Below are 26,625 nucleotides of genomic sequence, written 5' to 3'. Positions count from 1 at the left end.
CTTATGAGGATTGTTGATTTATCATACTTCCACCAAATACTGTGAACCTTACATAAGTGAATCATGTGACCTATGAATGGGAAACATATTGCAACTGGAAATTAAGGCTAACAAGAATATATCACAGTCAAGCTGTTATTCGATTTCTTTAATCGGGCAAATTTAGGCCAAATGTGGGATTTTGTTTTAGGTATTATAAGTACTAAAGGGTTAAAATGTGATCATTTTGGCTTTAAAGTATTTAATTAAAAAGCAGCCATCCTTTGGTGTATTTGAGATAGAAATACCGACTAAAAATGATTTTGGCAAAAGCATCTGACTTAGTATTTCAATTTTTCAATGGTCTTGTTTAACTGCTACTGCATTGTTTAAGATGTTTCATGCTTACACTAGTGTATTATGCACTGGTTAAACATTAAACTGCACTTACGAACAACATCAAGCGTAAACATAAACTGCATAAACCGAGACACTTCAGATACTAATGAACATAAACACTGTTGATCCACTGAGTAAGAATGACATTCTTAGTGCAATTAGACAATGGCTGACCTCAGGACCTTGAGGAATACATTTCTGTACATGAATTTTATCAAGTTCCAAATAAACAAACAAGTCAATTTAATATGATTTTGTTTTCATCTTTCAAATGCGAGGTTGTACGACAAATAATATTAAAATGGGGTAATTCTGGGCACACAGAAATTGGAGTCAGGGTTTGTGGAATTTATTGACTGCAATGAAAAAATAATTTTTTCCTTTACTCCAGTGAACTATCAGAAGTATCCCTTGCAAAATCCAAAAATGTATCGACTAGCCTAAAATAAATAAGCATATTCACCATATTTATGCAACACCCAATCAAAATTCAGTTAACAGAGTGGTAACAAGCTCATCTAATCAGATGCAAGATTACTAAATAAATATCTGTTCATACTGCTCATAATCAAACTCATCAAATATCTTCACAATATAAAATTATTTAAAAACTTTGATCAAAACCTTATGATACACGGATGCCTGGGTGTTGACAAGCCTTGCTAATCTAATGCAAGATGTGTGGCGCTTACTCATTACCAAACTCATCTTGATAGCACAAGTTTGAACAAAATTAGCCCTGAAAAATGGCCATCAATGTGGAATCAATTTCAATTAATCAGATGCAAGATCAACTCTTTAAGATGTGTGGATCTCGCAAGTCAATGAACTTGTCTGAGATCTTGATGATAAAAGCCCATGTACCAAGCTGACCAAAATCAGATCAGAAAAATGGCCTGCATCATGAAACTGGCTTAGTCATTCAGATATAAGATCATCTAATTAATATAAATGGATTTTACTCATTATCGAACCCATTTATGATTTTGACAATATAAACCCATATTCCAAGTCTAATTAAAATTGAATTGGAAAACAGCTGTCAGAGTGGCAACAAACTAAGCAAATTAGATGCAGATTATCTCATTAACATTCCTGAATCTTGCTCATTTATGAACTTGTTCAAGATCTTGAGATAACCTTATATTCTAATTTGGAATAAACTGGATTAAGAACATGGCCTTGAGAGTGCTAACATGCAATTGTTGATGGACACATGCATGACAGACACTGTTGCAGCCAGGTGAGCTAAAATTAAAAAAAACACTTAAATGGAAGCATGGATTGATAAGGTAGGCCTTAATAATATCCCACACTTAAATGGAAGCATGGACTGACAAGGTATGCCTATATAATATCCCACACTGAAATGGAAGCATGGATTGATACGGCAGGCCTTAATAACATCCCACATTGAAATGGAAGCATGGATTGACAAGGCATGCCTTAATAATATCCCACACTGAAATGGAAGCATGGATTGATAAAGTAGGTCTTAATAATATCCCACACTGAAATGGAAGCATGGATTGACAAGGTATGCCTTAATAACATCCCATACTGAAATGGAAGCATGGACTGACAAGGTATGCCTTAATAATATCCCACACTGAAATGGAAGCATGGATTGATACGGCAGGCCTTAATAACATCCCACACTGAAATGGAAGCATGGATTGACAAGGTATGCCTTAATAATATCCCACATTGAAATGGAAGCATGGATTGATAAAGTAGGTCTTAATAATATCCCACACTGAAATGGAATCATGGATTGACAAGGTAGGCCTTAATAATATCCCACACTGAAATGGAAGCATGGACTGACAAGGTATGCCTATATAATATCCCACACTGAAATGGAAGCATGGATTGATAAAGTAGGTCTTAATAATATCCCACACTAAAATTAAAGTAAAAATCACAATAATTACTTATGCAATACATCTGATCTAAAAATGCTAAATAAACATTAATTGTCTAAACGGAAGTAAATAAAACCAAATTAAAGAGTTTAAAATGTCTTTTAATGTCCTATACAACTTTAGGAAAGCTAATGTCTAAAAATTAGTCTAATTTTTCATTTGAAAATGTGGGACAAAAACCAGAAAATTACTAATAGAATACGAGTGTCCCTCTGCAGTGACCTAAATGTGAACTAAATCAAATGGAGGGACAAACAGACAAGAGGAGCATTGTATGTCCCTTCCAAATTATGTCCTGGCCCCTTATTCATGAAACTCCTAAACTTGCATGCACACTCAAACAAGATTTTTTTTTGTATAGATTATTTCAATAATAAACAAACTGACATAAATACCATTGAGAAAGTTTTTATTTATCCACTTTGAGACTGTTACCAAATATAGACAGTTATCCTATGAAAATTCAATGAAATCTGTAAAATTAAACACAACATTTGAGTTTGAATATGGGATTGGGCTGTGAATACAGGGCCTTAAGCCCTTGTCAAAGGACCAATAAAGAAAATATATAAAATGTAAAATATATATAAAAGTTACTTTGAAGTACTGTGAATTCACTTTCGTCTGTGGGCAAACAATTTTGATGGGCTTCTTAACTTATTACACACATTTACTGATCAAATGAAAAATAATACATCTGTGACTACACTTGAACCCTCTTGATAGCTGCCATATTCCCAGACAGTGTTCAGGTTTATGAGACTAAAACTGGTTTGAGGTACCAAGGGGTGGGTGTGTCAAAATGCATGACCCCAAAAAGCAACATCATCCAACTGCGAATAAGCCTACAGAAAATAATTGGAAATTCAAATCTGAAAAAAAGAAAATAACTTGTCTGTTTTCTCCAAAGTAATAGTATTGTCAGATATCATCATACACATACACGTATGTGCAAACACAATTACAATCACACTGACATTAAGTAAAAACATACACCTACTTTCTGTTTTTAAAAACCATTGGATGGCAAACTAAAGGCCTAATCCAATGCAGTCTTTGCTACTCTCAATAGTTCAATATGGTGTTTGATGGTAATGTAAATGTCATTAGTGTCCATCTTGGCACTCACTAAAGACTAAATGGTACTGTTCTAAATTTCCTGCTGGATTCTCTGAGACAAAATATGCTTTTCTCTATAGAAAAGTGAACATGCATCGTGTTTATTGGGGGGGGGCATATATTAAATTTCCTAGTTTAACGAGGCCTTTACAGGTAATACAAAAATGCCTCTGCCCAACATGGGTGTGAATGTTTTATTAGAACAAATCATGTGTGCAAAAACAAGAGTGTGTTTATCATCTTTCAGGCAATCTATTTAATGGCGAGTTAATTAATAGTTAGTTTTTCTTTCTTGCGATAACAAATAACAATAAAGATAACTAATCTGAATGCCCAATTCATTGTCTTGAATATGTTACATACAAGTGGTGCTGCTGTTTCAAATGACATTGTACACCCCCAGAATGTCTATATTTTGTTTGCAGTATGCACAAGGAATTAAATGCCCCCTCCCCCCCCACCCCCCCTGCTAATGTGCTTCACTGAATAACAACCAGGAGTTCTGAAATTTATTTGTCCTGGGCTTTGCTTGTTTTGCTGATAGCTTATTACTTCAGGAATCACCTTCAAAAATGAATCACACTATTATGACAACTTAAATAATCATGCTTTGCATGTTATATATAGAGCAAAATTCTACTTCTATATATGCTTTTATAGGTTTTTTCCCCCACAAAGATTAATGACAATTGTGGGGTTTTAACATGACCCTGTCTGGGGGTTTTGGAGCAAAAAATTGCGTATTAGTGTTATACATCATATTATGGTATGCACTCAGGCAAATTAAGAAACTCTTTTTACCCATTGAGGCAAATCAAGAGAATGCTCTTAAGCACTGAGGTAAATCGATAAACTATTCTTACTTATTGAGGCAAATCAAGAAACTCTTCTTACACATTGAGGTAAATCAAGAAAGTTTTCTTACCCATTGAGGCAAATCAAGAAACTCTTCTTATCCATTGAGGCAAATCAAAAAGTTCTTCTTATCCATTGAGGCAAATCAAGAAACTCTTCTTACCCACTGAGGCAAATCACAAAAGTTTCTTACCCATTGAGGCAAATCAAGAAACTCTTCTTACCTATTGAGGCAAATCAAGAAACTCTTCTTACCTGTTGAGGCAAATCAAGAAACTCTTCACACCCATTGAGGCAAATCAAGAAAGTGCTCTTAATCATTGAGGCAAATCAAGAAACTCTTCTTATCCATTGAGGCAAATCAAGAAACTCTTCTTACCCACTGAGGCTAATCAAGAAAGTTTTTTAATCCATTGAGGCAAATCAAGAAAGTTTTCTTACCTATTGAGGCTTTTTCAAGAAAGTTTTCTACCCAATGAGGCAAATCAAGAAATTATTCTGACCCCTTGAGGCTATTCAAGGAAGTTTTCTTACCCACTGAGGCAAATCAAGAAAGTATTCTTATTTACTGAGGCAAATCAAGAAACTCTTTCTAACCATTAAGGCAAATCAAGAAATTATTCTTACCCATTCAGGCTAATCAAAAAAGTTTTCTTACCCATTCAGGCAAATCAAGAAAGTTTTCTTACCCACTGAGGCAAATCAAGAAGTATTCTTATTTACTGAGGCAAATCAAGAAACTCTTCATACCTATTAAGGCAAATCAAGAAATTATTCTTACCCATTCAGGCTAATCAAAAAAGTTTCCTTACCCATTCAGGCAAATCAAGAAAACTTATATTTACCTTCACTTTGTACAATGTCCTCTTTTTCTGCCATTTTTCTCTGGGATGGTTATCCTGGACTGACAGTGTTCTTTCAGGGCTCTTTTCAAATGAGTTGGCCATTTCTCCATATATTGAATCAGGTCTAAAAACCTGGATAAAGAAAACATATCCAAAAAGGAAGTAAAAAAAAACATGCTTGGTGATACACAATGTTCTCTCATTCTTGTACATGATTGATAAAGTTTGCCTATGTGAGGAAGGCATGTAGAATATGCCAAATCAGTGTACTTATTGATCCAATGTAATCATGTTTATGTCATGAACATCTGCAATGTCACTTGCATGTTTAGTACTTATATGACCAATTTTGCCAGCTTGAAACCAGCAATCCTTGGTTACAGCAAACTATTTCTTGTAAACATTTTATGTTCTTTATATAAAGACAAATGGTTAAGAAAATACTCGACATTTCAAAAGGTATATTCATATTCATGAAACACCAGTTTTCTCTTTCCAACACAATTAAAATGAAAGGAATGAGAAAAAATAATCCCTCATATGCAATGATGATGAATAGGAAAACTTCACTCTAAGAATCAGAATTACTGGGCAGGAACTTGACAAGCCTTGTTCCAACCCACAAATTATGACTTAAAATTTCCCTATTCCACCACAGTGCATATGATCAATTCTAATGGTCTTTCCCTTTAATTTCCAAGTGGTTTATATTCCTCCTCTTTTCAGGAAATCTTAAGAATTTCAGGACAGGCAGAATTTAGGAGGAATATCTGACAAGGCCAAAAAAATGTATTTCTGGTCAACTGGCCATCCCTGTTTTTCATTGCTGACCCAAGCACCTTTTCCCCCCATGGTTTAAAAAAAAATGATTTGTGCACCTAATTGGACCAGTTTTGCCCAGTACTTGAAGTGTTTAGTACATTATACATGTATATAGGGTACTAATCATTCTAATATATACAATGTTGAAAAAAAAAGAAAACATACCTTCCCTAATTTTAAAACTGGTGCAGTAGGAAACATTTTTGGGTGAGGTCTAACTTTTAAAATTTTTTTTAATTATACATAGTACATATGGTATAAACCAAAACATTTTAGTGTTATTAAATTTTAGTAAATTGTTGACCTATTATCAACATAATGTTTCATGGAACTACTAATGATCAAAAATTTAAAAAATTCGGCACTTTTAACCTAGTAGTACCTAATAATTAAAAGTGATAATGTATACATGCATGCTATATGCAGCTGATCATTATAAACAACCTTAACAAACTTAAACCGCAATTTTTCAATTAACATGCACAAGTTCATCTGATCACTCATTCATATTACATCTTTAGTATAAGTAGTACTTATGAAAATGACGGCTATTTATTCCTGGGTAGAAGCTTTCTGAACTGTCCACCTGGACAGATATCAGCATCTCTAAAATACATAGAATTTCATCTCATAAAATTAGCAAACGTAACATTTGGGAAAACATGCTTGCTAAAAATTTATGATGTGAAGTAAAGTGCATATGCAAAACTCCAAAAAACCCTGACTTGCTATATATCATATATATATTTGCCTCTGTAAGTGATTATGCTTTGGGTAGCCCCAATTGCTATTTGCTGGTATATACACCTCTCCCTCAATAACCTATCAAAACTGGGGTACAAAACACTGATCATACTATAAATGGGGTGGGGGTGGGGCAAACTGGACAGTTTAATGGCTGAATATGCAATTTGTAATTGCATTGAGAATAATGGTCAATAACCCACTTTTTCTGATAAAGTTGTTCTTCTTTTCTGTAAGAATATTTACATTTCCACCATGCTGAACGTCTGAAAAAATCATTAACATTATTCCAACTGGTTTGAACAACCTTCACATGTATGCGAAAATATTGTTTATTACATAACTGCTTTTTGTTGTTCTTTAGTCTGATCCCTTACTTCATATTCTCCCTGCTGTGCTATCTCAGAGAGCAAACAAAGCAAGGAACCATACTTCACAACCAAAAAAGATTCCATTTTATAAAAACTATGGACATTTTGTATAGCAACAGTCAATATTGCAACTCAGTTTTAGTTATTGTTCTGTTAGCAATGTATTGATGCCATGATTTCATTGCATGTAATAGTGAAACGTCTCATTTTCGAGGAAATCTGCATGCCAATTCAGGAATTTAACTACAAACTCTGAAACTCACTTCTCCACAATGAACCATATCTGTGAAACAAAGCTCTTTATTGCACCATGTATTAATTTTCATGGTTGCCTTGCTATCTTTGATCACATTTATGAAATATTAGGCTAATTAAAGGTAGCTTAGTTACATTATGTACACAATAACATTTATATCAGTGATTGGTTGATCAATGGAAATTAGCTGACCTGACATGGATAGGCTTTGCATGCCTTTTTAACTTTTCTTTTATTCCATCCCTCCCTCTTCATTTCAAACAAAGTAATTAATGGGATAATACAAAACAGGTCTGCTTTTAATTCAGTGCAACAATACAACAAAAACTTCTGCAAGTCAGCCATCAAAACAGTCGGCACTTAATTAGGTTCTCAGAAATGCTCATGGACATAGCTGCTATAGTAAATTGACATATTTAAAGTTTGAATACAAGAGGTCACATTGTATTTATGATGATTATGCTTAAAATGAACTAAAAGATGGAACTAAATCACAAATTTCACTTCATAAAAAGCTTATTTAAAACTGGTATTTATTTATTAAAGTGCTGCCTCCAGAAGTTAGTGACTTTTTCGCTTATCAAAAATTCATTGAATATTGTTATTTATGGTGTACTAAGAAGGTTGTTTGCAAAGAAACTTTAAACTATATGACTTCTTATTAAAAGCTGAGAAAAGTTCACAATATTGATTCAAATTTCCAGGTCCTGTCTAACATTTTTGATGACAATATTTAAAATATATCCAGGTTTCAGTTAATATTATTTATTGCAATTTTCTTCCTGTTCAACAAACAATGGTCAATTTTGGGTATTTTCTACCCCCCAAAATATGGAATCCACACTTGACCCCACATTATAAGTGGGTTCACAAGTTGTCAGGGTGTGACTTACTGAGGGAGGGATGCAAAGTTAGGATATATGGGATGCATACATTAAAGCTTAAATCAGAATACCACATGGTTCATCATTCTTATTATTTGTCCCAGCCCAAGCACATAAAACAACAAACCTAATACTACTACACTGTCCAGAATCCAAAACCCCCTGATACCATTTCCAAACTCTTAAACTCTTGTGGCTTTGAATGTGACACCATATTGTCACTTGGATCCTTTGCATCTTTTGTTGCAATCATGCTGAAAGAGTTTGTATGGGGAATAAAAAGAGCATCATTATAAAGTTACTTTCAAATTTGCTGAAAAGAAATGGCTGATGCCTGAGTCATCAACAATGACAGAAAAAATAGTAACAAATATTTTGCCTTTTTTGAACCATTACTTGAGTGGTGTAAAGGTATATGAAATATTTATCTGTTCGAATGAATCTAGAGGTGTAATGAAGAAAACAGAATTACTTTATCAAGGTTACTGTGAAATCTGGTGCTAATTAACGATGAAGCATATTTTATCAAATCCTCTAACCAAAAATATCGATAATACTGATTTAGACTGTTGACATTAAAGAAATGTGCATTCGTCTAATCTGAAACATTCTGATTATACTCAGGCATTAATAAATTTATCATGGGTTGTTGTTCATGTAAAACATTAAATTCTGGTTGGAGGTTTCAAACCAATGATTTTGTATATCCTGGTCCAAATTGTAAACCACCAAGGAGGGATTTCTCCTGGAGAAGCACAACACAAGTCTGAAGTTAAAGTTTTAAACCCAGCAATAAAGCCTGGATTTCACTTTAGTAAACTAAAGTCTTGACATAAACCCAAATCTGGAATCCAATGATATGATTGGCTGAAACAATTCTGATGTTAGATAACCTGACCAATGACTTGTCTGACAGTCTACATGTGTGTGTGTGTGTGTATATACATGTACATATATATGTACATATGTGCAATTGCAATTCAGCACAAATGGCTATAAGGTGTCTGAAAAGCTCAGAATTTTTTTCTAAAATGAATTTCACTAGGAAGATAAATAATTCCAAATAAATTTAAACATGAAGTACTACAAAATAAATGATAAAGATTTTAATATTCTTTTAAATGATGAAACATAAAGGTACAAAATATATAATATTTAAAATATATGGTAAACATTTACTACATAAATTGCTGTCTTTCAAAATGTCCAAGATTTTGTTTGGAGAAACATGATTGTAAAGACATTTTTTATACTAAGTTCACACCAAAAATCTTCAGTCAACATGTGCTCAACTGTCAGTGAACACCGACATCCTCTTCAAGGTTCACCCTTCAAGTCTGGTACTCCTGTCTGATACAAGAATGGCAGAGTACCATCTTATCTCTACAATTTTTCTGTTTGTGGGATGCCATTCTCCAATGATGGGTTTGATGTTCTGAAGCTCATTTGTGGACGTTTCACACTATTAGGACTAACTATAGTGAAATTTGTTCTGAATGAATGAAATTTAAGTTGAACAAACGCTCAACCAATTAAATGCCTTAAGTATAGAATTAAAATTGAAGACAAATTTGCATGATTTAGGCTAGGTAATTTGGGCTTATTTCTACAAATATAATTCATTGGTGGCTGCTTTTTAACAGTACATCAGTACATTAAAGACCCATTAGTGCTGAGGCCATGGGAATAAGTACACAGTGAAACACACTGTGGCAGCCAACCTGGACTGGTACAGGAAAATTTTGGCCATACAACCATGGAGGTTAGTACACTAACCAGACAGCCAATCCAATTCCCCACAAATATATAAACATAAACAAATAAGTTGTTATTACCTGTCTGAGGATAAAGGCTGCTACATCAGTAGATTCCCAGAAGCTGGCATGGAATAATGGTGGTAGGGCTGGGATGGGAAATGAATGGAGTATCTCAGGGGAATATAGCACACAGTCTATCCTCTTGCTTCCCCACCATTTGCTGCTCACTGACAAAATATACACATGTTTATTACAAGTTAAGATTATATACACACAAGTCACTTATAAGAGCACCCCCCCCAACCTTATCAAAGAATACTGATGACATGTAAGATTGAATTTATAAAAATTTACTCAAGATCAGATGGAAGAACACAACTCAAAGATATTGGTCTATTTTACCATCATACACATGCTCCTCTAAACAATCTGAACATTTTTCCAAATTTCCTTTTCTGCATTTGTTACAAGAGAATTAATATGAACATTACTGAAAAATTAATCTGACGCCCCCTTATAAATTTTGTTTCTACTTTTGCTTGAAGTAACACCATCAGTGGAACAATTTCCAAGGGAGGTAAGTACCATTAGGGTTTAATTATTTACCTAAATTTGAGTTGCCTTTCACTGGCATAAAACTGACATGAAAGGCCAGTGGGTACATACTTTTGTACAGTACTAATGTTACTAAGACCATAAAGCTTGTTACTATTTTTAGTAATACAAACTAAATTTTAGACACTAAGCCATAAGCATGAATAGTTGTAGTTAACCATCTTCTAAGCAGGCAAATAAATATATGTGTAGATATAGCACAAACAAGCATATGCAAGCATACACAAGCTAAAAAGCAAGCAAACAAACAATATGATAAAAATTTATTAAATTAATAAAAATTACCGATATAAAGACTTGCATAAATAAATAAATAAACTTTTCTCATTTCTATAGTACTCACACACTTTCCAGTTTGTCTGTACCCCTCCACCAAGGTCAAAAACATATGGCATCAATGATCTAAAAAAATGCACAAAACTAAGTTGTGTCGTTCATCAATTTATAATTTCAAACCTAATTGTCACCATGGGGTCCCAAATACTGTCAACATGGTGTTTCAAATCAAACAGGAGTTTCTTTGGTAACACGGTTCCCATATTTTGTTGGTGGGTCTGTTTTTAAGCAGCATATGTGATGTCATTCACTGTCTTTAATAATCTCAAAAATTCCATAAATGTATACAAGACAGTTTCTCCATTTTTTTGTTCAATTTGTTTAAGAAATGTTTTGTACATTTTTGACAAATGATGCTTTTTATTTCTTTAAATTCGGTAAGGGTGTACAAACATACAGGAGGGAACAAGTATGCAAATACTATAAAAAAGCAATTAAGAAATAAACTATATTCCTTCATCACAAGATTGTGAATGATATTCATGTTTATAGCTCAGTGAATTTTCAATGGAACACCTTCAATATATACCTATAATTACTGAATTTGTTTACATTATTTAAACATCATACTAAGCAACACCACTCATTCTATACATGCAAATATATTGTGGCTGCATACCATACCTACTGTAACATGGCGGGTCATGCTACAAAACACAATTTTTACTTCTAAACCCCCTGACATCATCATGTTTTGAAAAATATTTCAGTAATGTTAAACAAAAACCAACACTTCAGTATGTCAGTTACATGCATGTATAAAGAGTAAACATTCCTGATTGAAGCTTTTGGGCAGTTTAAATAGCAGCAATTAAAAAGCAAAGAGGTATAAACTGATATTTCACGTTACTTAATTGGCTGACAATAGCTAATGTGATGTGTTTTAACCCTTTACCTCACAGAGCAAAGTTACCCAGTGCAGTGCACTATAAATAGAACACCTGTTACCTATTCGACTCCATACACATAGGCCTGCCTGTTAAATGTTAAGCAATGTAGTGTATGTTATGTTTAACAGCAATTTTAACCATTTTACATTTTTGGTACACATCTATTATGTATGGAAAAATTTAAGAGTAAAGTGCGATCATTATAGCTGTGTAATTATTTTTCTCGGGAGAATTTTTTATGTGCTTTAAAATCTTGATAGAGCTCGTTCACCGTCAAGTCAGTGAAGCCGAGTGACCAACCGTAGCTGCCATTTCTCATACTGTACTCGAAATTTACAAGTTTTCTGTCTGCGTCTACATCACTAAGTCATCTGAATTTGATCATTTATAAAAACTAATTGCTGCCTACATCAATATCAGAGCATTTACCTAAGTTATTGAAGCTTTCATAGTTGTGATTCTAATCGTGAAAACTTCGTAAGTACTGAATGAAATCCACAATCTCCATTTTGGAGAGTGGAGAATACAACCCAGTTACTTTAAATAGCAGATTTCAACCAGAGCATAAACAGTGACCACATGATCTGATGTAATGGTCATTCGCAGAAATGAACATAGTATCTAATAGGTGTTTTTCCCCGAAGGTGGCGCTATGAAAACATGCTTAAAATGGCTGATGTTTACAGCAAGCATCAAAAGGTGCTTCCATGCGAGTGGAGTAGAGGCATCCAAAGGCACTTGCATGAGGTAAAGGGTTAAGACTACATTAACTAAGCCCACTGTGCTAATCTGCATAGGTAATAATCACAAAATGGAACAATCCAATATAGGTAAATCAAAGAGATGCTGGATGAAAGTATGAGAACAGAAGTTATTACATAAAACTGACTTAAATGAAAATGTTTCATCCATCTGTATTAAAGAACAACAACGTTTCTTTGAACCATAAAACAGATTGATTAAAAGAAAATAATAAGCTAAAAGTCATATTTGCACAGTTGATTTGTGTTGATAAAGCATTACCACCCATACTGAACAGAGCCCCCATTAAAACTGAAATTATTATGCCTTCCCCCATTGAAATTGTCAGTCCCAAATGTGAGATATATTCATTTTTCCATAAAGACAAGCATATTTCATGACCAGACTGCATCAAACACAGTTCTGATAATGCTGACATTATGGTTGTCCAGATCAACTCAGTTCTGACCAGGATTCGCTCAGGGAGTCCGGCAGATAAGTCAGAACACCATCCAGTCTAGTGAGTGTAGTGATGAACACTAATGACACTCTCTTGCATGGTGTTATGTTATTTTACAAAACTACATCTACCAACTTCTTTTTTTCATTGTAAGTATATTAAATGCTCTGAACAGGAGAGACATATTATTTTCTTTTATTCAGATCTGAATTTCCAATCATTTAATATAGGTTTATATGAAAAGTTAGCATATTCTCAGTGTATGATATCACTTTTGTTAGTCATGCACACTGACCTCCCTTCCTTTGGAACCTCAAAATGGTTTTTGAATCTCAAATCCCCACCCCCCTTACACTATCTGGGGATATGGCAGGTATGATGTGTACATGTGATCTACTAAGTGGTACTGGAGTTTTGAAAATAGTACTTTTGATACAGGATTGAGCAGTTAGTTATGGAAGCCATGACATTACACAGGTAAAATCATTGTCTACTCAAGTAATTAGACAAATAATATCATAAACAAACAGCAAGTGGAAATAAAAGATAGTTTTTAAAAGATTAGATGATGCAAATGATGTCTGCTTACTCTTGGCATGCAACACCTGCAACTGCTCAACTGAAACTGAGTCTAAACTGAATGTGGACTCACGGAAAATTTGCAGTACTAACAGAGCAGGTTACATATTCACTGGCCAATCTTTTTCAGTTTGTATCATATAAATAGTGTTGCTTTTTGTGTGATACAAAAGATGTTGAAATAATTCATGCACAAAATTAATTAGGTTTATTTCATCTATATTCTGAGATGTTCATGTGAAAATTCACAGGGCTACAGATGCCAGTGTCATCTGTAATGCTGACCTGAACAGGCCATAGCTATAAACAAAATAACTAATTCGTTAATGCAAATATAATAAAACACATAATAAATAAATATATAAATATATATATATATATATATATATATATATATATATATATATATATATATATATATATATATATATATATATATATATATATATATATTATTAGTGAAAGAAAAGAAATTAGCAATAAATAATTAAACCCTATTGCTGAGGAGAAAAGCAACTACCATTTGCTATGCTGACCACTGCATTGCCCTCTACTACTGATATGTCGCTACTGGTACTTGTTACACTAGCGTGTCGTCGTCGTATTGGAAGCGACTGAGGAGAAACTGAGCTTCGTAAGTGCTCACTGAATAAGTGCAGGTGGTTGTATATGGCTTCAACTATGTAAGGAAAAACATCGTATTAGAGAGAATCAGCTCACTGAGAAACTTAAAAATGAAACCTGCAAATAAATTAAACTCAAGCAATGAAAACATTGTGTCCATTTTTAATAGTTTCTTTTGTTAGGAGGTTCAATATGCAAGTTAAATTAAGCAAAGAATACATAAATACTATCCATTGGGATCAGGACACAATCACAAAAATCCTTGAGTGCTAATCAAACTAAAACTTATCTTTGTCAATGGACTTAATTTCCTAAATTGTTATAAAATAAGCTCTACATATTTAACAGACATCTTTATTTATATGTATTGTTACTTTGATCTCCATATTTAAAAACATCTCTATATGTATCGCTACTTCAATCTACATACTTAAAATTTATTTATGTGCATTGTTACATCAATCTACATATTTAACAGACATCTTTATATGTATCGCTACGTTATGTATATTTGACTTAATTATATCTGATTTAATATATATTTCAATTTAATTGTTTGTCAGTTTTAAAAAAAATATATTTTTCATTACATGATATTGTATTGTAAATTTATTCACTAGAGATGATACTTTTTTTGAAAATAGTTTGACTTTGACTGTTAGTTTATAAACACCACGTGTTGATCTAAATCCTCACCTTGTTTCAGAATTTTTAGCAACCTTTGTAAACAAGTTCTATTTTATTTTAAAATGATTGGTTGTTTCCAAGGTCATGATGGGACTTTGTCTTCAAGATGTAAATTTTTTTTAAATTTTTTAAGTCTTAGAGTAAAAATGATTAGACCCAGCTGAGTCATACTAAAGACTTCTAAAAATGGTACTACCAGCAGCCTTGCTAGGCACTCAGCATTAAGAGGTTAGTGTTAGGACTGGTCGGCCTAGTGTCAGGATAATGTGACTGGGTGGGACATGATGCTACATGTCTGTGGCACGATGCCTCAGCACTAGACATCACACATTAAACTGCCACACTGCAGACATTGTAGCGATATTACTGGAAATTTGTTAAACCTACGTTAAAAATCTAAATCACACACCCCTTCAATCTATATATTTAACAGACATTTATTTATATGTACTACTATTTTGATCTGTATATTTAACAGACATCTTTATTTGCATGTATTGCTACTTTAATCTACATACTTAACAGACATCTTTATATGTATTGCTACTTCAATCTACATACTTAACAGACATTTATTTATATGTATTGCTACTTTAATCTACATATTTGACAGACATCTTTATATGTATTGTTACTTCATTCTACATATTTAACAGACATTTATTTACATTTATTGCTACTTTGATCTACATATTTAAGACATATTTATATGTATTGTTACTTCGATCTACATATTTAAAAGAAATCTTTATATGTATTGTTACTTCGCTCTACATATTTAACAGACAAATGAATTGCTATTTCAATCTACATATTTAACATATATTTATATGTATTGTTACTTCGATCTACATATTTAAAAGAAATCTTTATATGTATTGTTACTTCGCTCTACATATTTAACAGACCTCTTTATATGTATTGTTACTTCGCTCTACATATTTAACAGACATCTTTATATGTATTGTTACTTCGATCAACATATTTAACAGACCTCTTTAAATGTATTACTCCTTCAATCTACATATTTAATAGACATCTTTATATTTATTGCTACTTCAATCTACATTACTTAACAGACAGTTCTTTATATGTACTGCTATATGTACCTACTTCAATCTACATAATTAACAGACATTTATTTATATTTCTCGCTACTTCGATCCACATAACAAAAATTTATTTTTATTTAACATAATTTATACATATTTAACAGACATATTTATATGTATTGTTACTTCGATCTACATATTTAATAGACATCTTTATATGTATTGTTACATAATTTATATATACTTAACAGATTTAGTTATATGTATTGCTACTTCGATCTACCTTCTTAACAGACATCTTTATATGTATTACTCCTTTGATCTACATACTTAACAGACATCTTTATATGTACTTCAATCTACATACTTAACAGATTTAGTTATATGTACTGCTATTTCGATCTACCTTCTTAACAGACATCTTTGTCTTTATCACTACTTCAATCTACATTACTTAACAGAGTTATTTATATGTACTGCTACTTCGATCTAAATATTTTACAGACATCTTTATTTATATGCATTGCCACCGTGATATCTTCTGCTACACTATTTCAACTTATTTACTGTAAAAAATCAAAATTTTAGTTCTAGCATGTACTCAAGTTGAAGAGGTCTGTGAATATGGTGTTATTTGTCATAAATATGGAGGTTTCCATGAAAACCAGGTTTTGCTGATCTCAGTGAACAGAAACCTGGGCAAATTAGGATTTAAGATGATCTCAAACTGTGAGAATTGCAACTATACCAAAGAAGGGGAAAAAGGAAAGTCACTATTACAATATTACACTTGATTAGGTCCTTGAAAGGTTACAAAGTGGGAAACAAGAACATGTAACTACCAAGGTACTAACTAGTATAAGGAAATGAATACTATAAAAGTTGTGACACCTTTAATAATTTTAAACAATAAATGTGTCATGCTCTATTCAGATTCTGCAGTATTTTTTAGGTGCCACAAAATATTTAATTAAAATCTGTTACTAAAATTACTCTTATGAAATATTTTACAAATGTTACACATAGCCAAGTACACTTTATAATTATTGTGTGTGAACCCACATATTTATTATCTTTAAGAATTAAGCAGTAGTAGTCTGTGTGTATGTGTACATGTGTGTGTGTGTGTGTGTGTGTGTGTGCCTGAAACAAAAAAGAAAAGTTTGAGAATTATCCAGAAAGTCTACTACTTTATCAAACTAAAAAGTCTTCATGGGCTGTGCATACCTCACCCAAGTGATAGAATCCTGACCTAAACACAAAATTTTACCCAAACAGAAATTGGTAGCACTCTATGCCCAACCCAAATGCCAAAAACCTGACCTAAACACAAAATTTACCCAAACATATATATTTGGTAATACTCTATGCTCCACCAAAATGCCTGAATCCTGACCAAAACACAAAATTACTCTAACAGATAAACATACATTGGTAACATTATATGCCTCACCAAAATGCCAGAATCCTGGCCTAAACACAAAATTTACCCAAACAGATATATTTGGTAATACTCTATGCCCCACAAAAATTTACCCAAACTGATGAGGAGATATTGGTAACACTATACACCCAACCCAAATGCCAGACTCAATGCCAAAACAAAAAATTTATGCAAACAGATGGATGGATGTATGTAACACAATGTGCCGTACAAGTCAAAATGGAGCCTAAAACTTATCTGAACATCAAGGTTCAAAACTTCAGCACTCTATGCCTATAAAAATATCACTTTTGACCTCCATCCTCCCAAACCCCTCAGCCATCTTGTACGCATTTACATAAAATATCATACTAGAAATGATCATCCTTTTGCAATCAGTGTAGAAAAAATTCAAGTTAAAGATCAAAATCACACAATCCACCCTGATTAAAAACCTTTACTGTCAATTACTAACCCCTGTACAAAATCATATTTATAAATAATCACTCAAATCCGGGGTAGATGAAATACCAAAGAAAGTTGACATCAAACAACCCAAGCAACCATCTGTCCCATCCACTACCAAAAAGCAGATATAAATTTATTTCCTAACAATAAATATTACTTTCTGTTATCATTTCCATTACCATTTTAAATTTACCTTGCATATTTTTTGCTGCTAAAATATTTTGCAACTGAGAGAGTATGACTGCATAATAAAGAAGGTTTAATCCTTCCCCGATTTAAGCAGAGTTCTTAAAATCAGAAATATCCTCACTGCAAACCAAAATGGAAAACTCCCAAAACTTAAATGTCTAAACAAGAATGCCATAAACAGCAAAGCATATGCCTTCCCTGTGAAGGCACTCAGCATAATTACCTCTGGTGATGACTGACTAATGGACCTTGACTTTTGGTCAAGGTATGTGATATTGAACTAAACTTCCTCTGTAGAAACCATTATTATCTTGTTTAAACTTCTTATGAATTATGACCATGACAGCTGACCTTTATACCAAAATAAATCATTGGTTTATTTAGTATGCCAAGTCCCGTGTTTCTTTATAATGCCAAGTGCAAGCCATCCACAAAGTTTGATCAAGGAATTTTCTCTGGAAACAAAATTTATTCTGTAAAATGTTTCTTCAAGTGACAATGATCTTAACCTATTATTTTTCAATCCCCAAATCAATAGGCCTGTTTGATACATCAGGTGCAAGAACTCAACAAAACTTTGGTCAAGGTTCGTTGTTGTTGTTGTGGGGTTTAACGCCATTTTTCAGCACGATAGGCTATACATGGCAGCCAATATTAATGGTGGAGGAAGAACCCGGAAAACCCCGGAAAGAACCACCGACCCACGAGAAGCTACTGGCAAACTTTCTCACATGCCCACATTGGCTGAAACCCGAGACTCGAACCGCCGCAGACAGAGGTGAGATGGCAGTGATCCGTAACGAAGAGCGTTTTAGACCACTCGGCCACTCGGGGCCCCTGGTCAAGGTTCGTGATCTACAACTAAAATCATTGGGCAGAAAGAAATTAAGGAACCCATTGATGTTCAGTGCATCAAAAAAAAAAAAATACAACCTGCCTTATGATGGCATTTAAAAACTTGAACATTGCTATAACAGCCAGAAAATCTAATCAGGTCACTTACATATGAATACAAATATGTCCACCAAACTTCATTTTTGCTTAAGCATGTTATAAAGTAAAACAAGTTCAAAGATGCGTAGAAGATTTAAAAAATGCTACAATGGCCTGAAAATCTAAACAGGTCCTCTATATATGAATCAAAATACACCTACCAAGTTTCATATGTCTATATTAAGTGGTTTTTGCAAGATCTCACAAACATACTTCTCTAGATTGATGAATGGACAGATGGACAAGAAGAACAAGACCAGAATGCTCTTCTGCTGCAAGCAGTGAGGGTATGAAAAAAGACTGAAGTTGTAAAATTGGATATCTCCTGTGATGTTAGCATACCAAGGTGGATAGATTCGGCATCTCCCATAGGGAACCGGGTGTAGCGTGGGACACAAACTGGTGGGATGTGCTTAAAGGAGAAATCAATCAGTGGCTCTATGCGGACAGCTGTTGGATCACTTGAGTGGAACAGATTGAAGACTTGATGGCAAGCTGGCCTCTGAGGAGGACCTATAAAAAAGGGGTAAGGGAAATATTACATATCCATTACATACTAAGAAATGCTTTAAATCTGTCGGGTTCCAAATTTTGAAGTTTTTGTGTGTGAGCCAGACCATGACTTTAAAGTAACAACGAAATGTCAATCAAGCCAATATTCACCCCACCCCCAATCACACACATTGGAAAAGCATCACCTATTTCTTGTTTTAATACCACAGCTATCTATAGCGCTTAGAATGTGAAATATACATTAGGATAAGTACATGCATGATGAGAAACATTGAAAATGACTGATTACAATTTATTTTGAATGCTAATTTCATGAACATGAAAACTCGTTTAAGATTGTCATGATTCTACATGATGTACAGTCTAGTAAATAAAGCTGATTTACTCACTGTTCTTAATTTCCCAAAGCACATAATATTCTCTTTTATGAATAGATGTTTGCATAACTAACTGCAAAAAAACCAATCAGCATATTAGTCCTCAAGGTCCATTTGAATCACATCTCTCCTAAATCATGTCTGCAGATAAACTACTCTGCATGGACTGGCTTAAAGGTCGGTGTTTTCAGATAAACTACTCTGCATGGACTGGCTTAAAGGTAGATGTTTTCAGATAAACTACTCTGCATGGACTGGCTTAAAGGTAGATGCTTTCAAATAAACTACTCTGCATGGACTGGCTTAGAGGTAGATGTTTTCAGATAAACTACTCTGCATCAACTGGCTTACGGGTAGATGTTTTCAGATAAACTACTCTGCATGGACTGGCTTATGGTTAGATGTTTTCAGAAAAAACTACTCTGCATGGACTGGCTTAAGGGCAGATGTTTTCAGATAAACTACTCTGCATGGAATGGCTTAAGGGTAGAGGTTTTCAGGTTAACCAAGACCAGATTTGAATGAAGAAGTCCGTGTCCTTCACTTTATTTAACTGATCAATCACCTGCATTGAATACCAATCATGGAATCAGGATCTGAGTTCCTCCTGGTAAAAGTTGTTAACAGTTAAATCTAGAGGTTGCAACTTATCCATGCATGCTGCTGGTACAAAGATTGGTACAATCCCATTTTCCTTTAATTGAGTCCAAACGAGGTATCAGAATTTGGTCAACAAACTGAATAATGGAATTAATGTTGCTCTATGTGAGTTATGAACATGTCACATCCTAGTCATCTGGGAATTTTCCTCCTTGTGGCCAACACCTATATGTCTTTCCAGCAGAGATCAGCTGGGATGGCAGTAGCAGGCCTGATTTGGTGATAGCAACCAAAAGTTATTTGTCTTTTATCATCCAAGCTACACATGGTCACCTGCTCATACCCCTTTGTTTCCATTGGACAGCCACCACTAGGCATAAGCTAAAACTTGGTCTGATCCCAATTAATTGTCAACAAGTCAGACAAATGATTGTCTTTTTTGTCTTTTATCACAGTCAGCACTTTCTTCAAAAACTCCACCTTTTGGTCGAGTTTTCATGTTCCTTGTTCCCTTTTGCTTTACAAAGCACATCATCTTCAATAAAGATCCTGCCCATGACTTTTACAAGTTCCAATGTGTCCTCCATATCTTTCCAGTTCATGTTTATATAATAATTCAGCACTAGCAATATGCACCTTTACACCACCACTATTCACCTGAACTTAAAGTATCTGATTTTAGACCAAAAGGTCAAGGTTCCCATGGGGTGTTTTTGGCAGGCTTGTCATGTCAGCTCCACCAGCTTTCTTGATTTTAATATATTGATCCTGCATACCATGGAATGAATTTCTGACTTTCTTCCCAAGGTCAGAAAATTCTTGCTGCTTTGGAGATTACTTTATTTGACAGAGTATCTTGCAATTTTAGCTCTAGTATGGTTGTCGTATGATATATACTTGCCTCATTTATGCTTACAATAAGTCTAGGATATCATGATAGTTTCAACAGCATCATTTGAAGTTTGCAGAGAAAGCACTCTTCAGAACAATCCTTAGGATCAGAAGGCCCACAACAGTAGAGATTTTACTTGTAGTATTCCACTCTTTGAACACTGTTTTGCGGCAAAATTCACTTGTGCCGAACTGTTTATATTCGTCAAATATTGTATAGAAAAAAAAGAAGTTTATAGTCATTGGCTTTGTTCAAGCACCTAATCCCTAACTGTTGAGAGCTTCTGCTTTAAATGCAGTCTCTAAGAACTGAACCTAATTATTTAAGATTACAATAGTGGTATTAAATGTGTAAGCTTAAGTGGAAAAAACTCAGCATCTTCTTTAAGATCTCTGCATTCAAACCAAATGTTTTGAATTCTTTCATGATATTATGCATATATCAAACTGTGTCATTTATAAATGCATTATATAGAGGATCTCAAAAGGATATTAAAAGTATTAAATTTATGTCACAAGTTGAAAATTGTCTGGACATTATTCAATGAGTTTTATAAATTTAATATTAAATCACCCATATGAGTTTCTGTTTATCAGTTTTTATTTTAATGAAAATAGATGAAAGGAGAATAAATAATTTAGTTTATTTACACAAACACTGTACCTTTCATTTGTTGCAGGTAAAAAAAAATAGTCCCAAACTCTTATCAATCAAAAGGATAATATAGTATAAAATTTATGTCATAAGTTGAAAATTTTGCCAGTTTTATAACCAATAAAATTTAGAAGTTACTTTTCTTTTACAAATTAGAATTAAAAGAGCAAATGTCCAGGAGAACAAATGGAACTTGGGGAACATCGTTTTTCAACACAGAATGTGTACAGTATGCTATAGTGGATGTTAGATCAGCATTTTCATTTGGGACTAATTAAACATAGGGACGATAAAAATTAATTTAGTTGTTGTTGTTGTTTTGGGGTTTAACGCCATTTTTCAGCACAAGATAGGCTATACATGGCGGCCAGTATAACTGGCGGAGGAAGAACCCTGGAAAACCCAGGGAAGAACCACCGACCCACGAGAAGCTACTGGCAGGCTTTCCCATGTACCCACGCTAGCCGAGCCTAATATAAATTTAGTGAAAACCCCATTCAAGATGAGCAGCAACAACAAAATATTAAAGATGACTGCCATGGTGCCAGTATTCGATGTTAGATCAGTACAATTTTTATTAAGGACCAGCTAGGTATCTTGAGAAATCTGCTTGTGAAAACCCCATAATGATATGACCATCCATACAGTAGCAATAACAAGATTTTCAAAATGGTCAATGTGGTGGCCATATTGTATGCCCGAGCAAAACCATTTTCATTTAGGACCAACTAGACCATGGGATTAATGTGCGTACAGTTTCATGGCAATCCTCCAAGTAGTTCAGGATTAATTAGTGCTATTAGAAAGCTGGACAATGGACAACAAACCACAAAAGTTCTTCTAGTCTATGACCATTACATCAAAAAATAAATGGCCATTATTGGAAAGAATTAATAAATTACTGTGCATTCGAATACATGATCTTGGCATACTAACTTTTATATTATGTAAGCCACTTTTTAAAATATCATACATGGACACCTGCCTCTTAAATGCAACACCTAATCTATAAAACATAATATTTTGTTTTTTCCTACTTGAGGTTTCTGCTGCACCAACAAATCTATAAACCAAAATCTATTGAAAATATGCTTTCAATTTCAGTAGCTTATGAAAGGGAATGGTTATTTGTAGATATTCTTCTTTCTTCCTCATTCACTTGCATGTGCACACTTATTTTCCCCTGATGATTGCTGTGTGATATGCACAAGTATATTTTGTAACTTACATGTCCTGTCCTCATCTCCATTTAGTCTTCGCTGTGCAAGAACAATACCCAAGGAAGACCCAAACATGAAGAAGTCTGTGACATCAAAATCAAATTTAAACGATTCATATGAGCTTCCACTACCACTACCAGAACATCTTGGCAATTCTTCACTGCAGCCAACATTTAATCGCTCTGAAATTTGTGTTTTATGCGGATGTCTCAACACAGCTTCTTCTGCATGGGAATCACAAGTTCCATGTAAGCTGATGCCAGTAACATCACTGTCATGCTTTTTTGGGTCGGATCCTTTATGCTGGGGATGGCAGGCAGATGCCGGTTGAAATGGCTCAGATTCCTCTTGTCCTTCATGTGATAGAATGAATTCCTGTTCAAGCAAACTAGAGTGACTTCCACCTAGATGTGACCCTGACCTACACAAGGCATCATATGCTAAAAGAGAGCCCACTGAGTCACTCAATATACAGATCTGCAAGAAGAAAAAAATATTTAAGCTATTAAAATGTCTCATGCTCATTGATAAATTGAGGATATCAATGTTTTTCAAGTAGATTTAAGGAAATGTTTCACATTGAAGGGGAAACATTATGTTATGAGTGGACAAGTGAAATACAAAATGTTATGTTATGACTACAGTCTTAGTAACAAAAAGAGCCAAAACCTACAAAATTTGTAAATCCTAAGTAGTTGTAAATGTTCCACCAAAAGATTAAAAAAATCAAGTAATCAAAATGAATTCAGGTGGTATTCTGAATCAAGTTCACTGATGTAATGATGTGCCAACATTCTTGATAAATCACAATGATATAATCCAAAATGTCTTTAAATGAATTCACAGTAATTCTGAAACAGCTATTAAATCTGAATATCAGCACACTTTGTAATGCCAGTGAATAATTCAATAAAATAAATAAAATCATCTCAAATGACAACAATATATCAGTGCTCAAAATTTTGTTTTAAATACGGGCCCAGAACTTGTGACTTTAAAAAAATCACAAGCCCTGACTGAAATTCCACAAGCCTAGACTCCAATTTCTATATGCCCCAAATTTACCCTTTTTCTATTCTTTGTCACAAAACATTGCAATTGTTACAAGTCAAATATAAATTCAACAGGGGGGTTTGAAGGTAATGCAAGTCTCATTAGTGACGATCACTACATCTGACACACAGTTCAAACTTCTGTTGGATTCTCTGAGTGAACCCTGGTCAGAACCAAGTTGATGCATGTCAATATGTTGTTTGCAGAATGTGCAAATAATCAACTGCCCACCCCCTTTATTTTTATTGTTCTACACCTCCCTCTTTATTTGTTTTGAGCTCACCCACTGCAGTTTTCAAATACTTCTCACAAGAACTACTTTGCAAATCCAGCCCTCCCAGAGGCAACTTGTGGCTAAAGGGAGCTAAATGTCTGCTGAATTAGGTGCTTGTCAGGCAGAGTGATCTCTCCTTAGGTAAAAGGATTGGAAGCAAAATCAATGAACCTGTCAGTTACTACTGGAGTGTAATGCATGCTCTATATGGATGTAACTGTGGGGAGGCAGGGAGGGTGTATGTGTATTATGTTTGAATAAGTATTCTCAAAGAAACATTTCATCAGGAAAAATTGGTTTCTTCTTTAAATATGATCATAATACCTTAGGAAAATAGGTAAGAGGTATATCTTCTTATTCCCGAGATACCGTCTCCAGTCCTATAAGGTATGTGAGACAGCTTCTAGGTAAAATGACTGGAGGGGACTCCATCTGTCAGGGCGTGGCTTCAAATAGGGAATACAAAAAGTTTGCCCCCCATAAATCCAGATGTCGTGAAGCTGCTACTAAAAAAGCTATCAACTGACCTGGAAGGGAGACCTGTTCAACTGCAGTTATAGGTCCTACCAGACCAAGTTGGGCCTTTTGCAATGATAGATCTCAGAGATAAAAGCTAGAAAATGTGGACTCTAATCTTCAACCCATGGCTTGAATGATGTCAGCTAAAGAAAAGTTTCAGTCAAATGTGATGCTTGTGGCAATTGCACTAATCTTGTGAGCCAAAATGTGTACCAAGTTCATATGACCTGGGATTATTTCTATATGTAGAATGAATAACCCACTTAATATAGAATGTGATAGTCTGTTGATATATCCTGTTCTTCCTTGAGAGGTATAAATAGGCATGATCTCCCTCAGTGCAGCAGCTTTGTTCTATCATGGTATCACTTCAAAGCCCAAACTGTTGGCCTTGAGCTGATGTGTCCAGACTAGACAGCAGTTTCATGACAAAAGTCTGGTTGCCTGTGGAAGGCAGCCTGTTCTTGGCGATAAAAAGGTGCTGTCATACGTAAGACCGACCCATCTGTTCGGGACTGGCTGATAGCATGTATTAGCTAATACCACGTGGAAGTAGGTCTACTATGAAAGGTGCACCATAGGTCACCTGAAAGTGGTTCAAGAGGTATTTTGTTCAGCCAGGTTAATACCCAAAATAGGTTCAACTTTGGGCACAGGGCTAACATTTTTGGCCATGTATACTCAAAGGTGGAGTAACCCTTTATCATATACAGTGCTAACTTTCTCTCTCTGAAGAGCCAGAGGAAGACATCAGCTATTTGTGGTGAAGATTCCTGGAGAGTTAAAATGTGTTTGTTTGCTTTCAGAGTGTAGAGCCTTCTTGCTTGAGCAACTCTCTTAAAGAGCTTGAGTGATTCTTTTAAAGACTGGTCATGGGAACTGTTTATTTCTGACAGCCTGTTTGATATGATCCTGATATGCAGGTTCAGTAGCTCTGGATAGGGATAAACTGCCTAGTGGTTGTACATGCAGATTAGGTAAAATCCGAATTTCCAAGCAGTTTCCATTGCAGAACTGATCAGGTCAGTGATCAGCTTCTGCAATCTGAGTAATGCACTAAGGCAACACTCCAAGTCTCTTGGCTTACGTGTCACTTTGGAATCAGGTGTAGGCATATGCATCTATGTCATTCCAATCTATCAATATCGCATTGACTGCCCAGTGTTTTGGGTCAGGGGGTGGAGATGCAAGGGTTGGGAGTTTAGTTGTCGCAAACAGGTCCATCAACAGTCGGTTTACATATCCGAGTGTAAACCAAGGGATTATGAGACTATTCTGTTTGTATTAGTTGATTTTTCCAGGACAAAGACTAGTATGTTAGGGGTCCCAGGATATGATGAACTTGTGCGTGGATTTATTGTTGACAACAATACTTTTGAAAATCCCATTGTGGTGTTGTTGGACTTGCCATATAAATATTCCTGCCATCAGGAAAGGATTTCACAATGGCCTTCATGTCCAGAATATCGATATAAAGATGTCTTCCTGGGGAGACCATGCACCACTGGCT

General features: G+C 34.5%; 1 protein-coding gene across 6 annotated transcripts in view; it reads right to left on the bottom strand.

The window, feature by feature from the left end:
* The window catches only part of LOC149777570 (protein retinal degeneration B-like), a 148,009-nt gene that overhangs the window by 20,908 nt on the left and 100,476 nt on the right, over positions 1-26,625 (bottom strand). For 5 of the 6 annotated variants that reach the window (XM_089942187.1, XM_089942184.1, XM_089942188.1 and 2 more), the window contains 5 exons: positions 23,278-23,746; positions 19,356-19,526; positions 14,098-14,256; positions 10,035-10,183; positions 5,123-5,254 (listed from right to left, as the gene is read on the bottom strand). In XM_089942187.1, coding sequence (XP_089798313.1) covers positions 5,123-5,254; positions 10,035-10,183; positions 14,098-14,256; positions 19,356-19,526; positions 23,278-23,746 — 1,080 coding nt within the window. The remainder of the gene's footprint in view (positions 1-5,122; positions 5,255-10,034; positions 10,184-14,097; positions 14,257-19,355; positions 19,527-23,277; positions 23,747-26,625) is intronic. The other variant, XM_089942190.1, reaches the window with a different exon arrangement.

Source organism: Sinohyriopsis cumingii, chromosome 18 (genome assembly GCF_028554795.1).
Source record: "Sinohyriopsis cumingii isolate HCF-2022 chromosome 18, ASM2855479v2, whole genome shotgun sequence".
NCBI lineage: Eukaryota > Metazoa > Mollusca > Bivalvia > Unionida > Unionidae > Sinohyriopsis > Sinohyriopsis cumingii.
The sequence above is the reverse complement of the archived record's forward strand: the minus strand, read 5'-3'. Positions and strand labels throughout refer to the sequence as shown.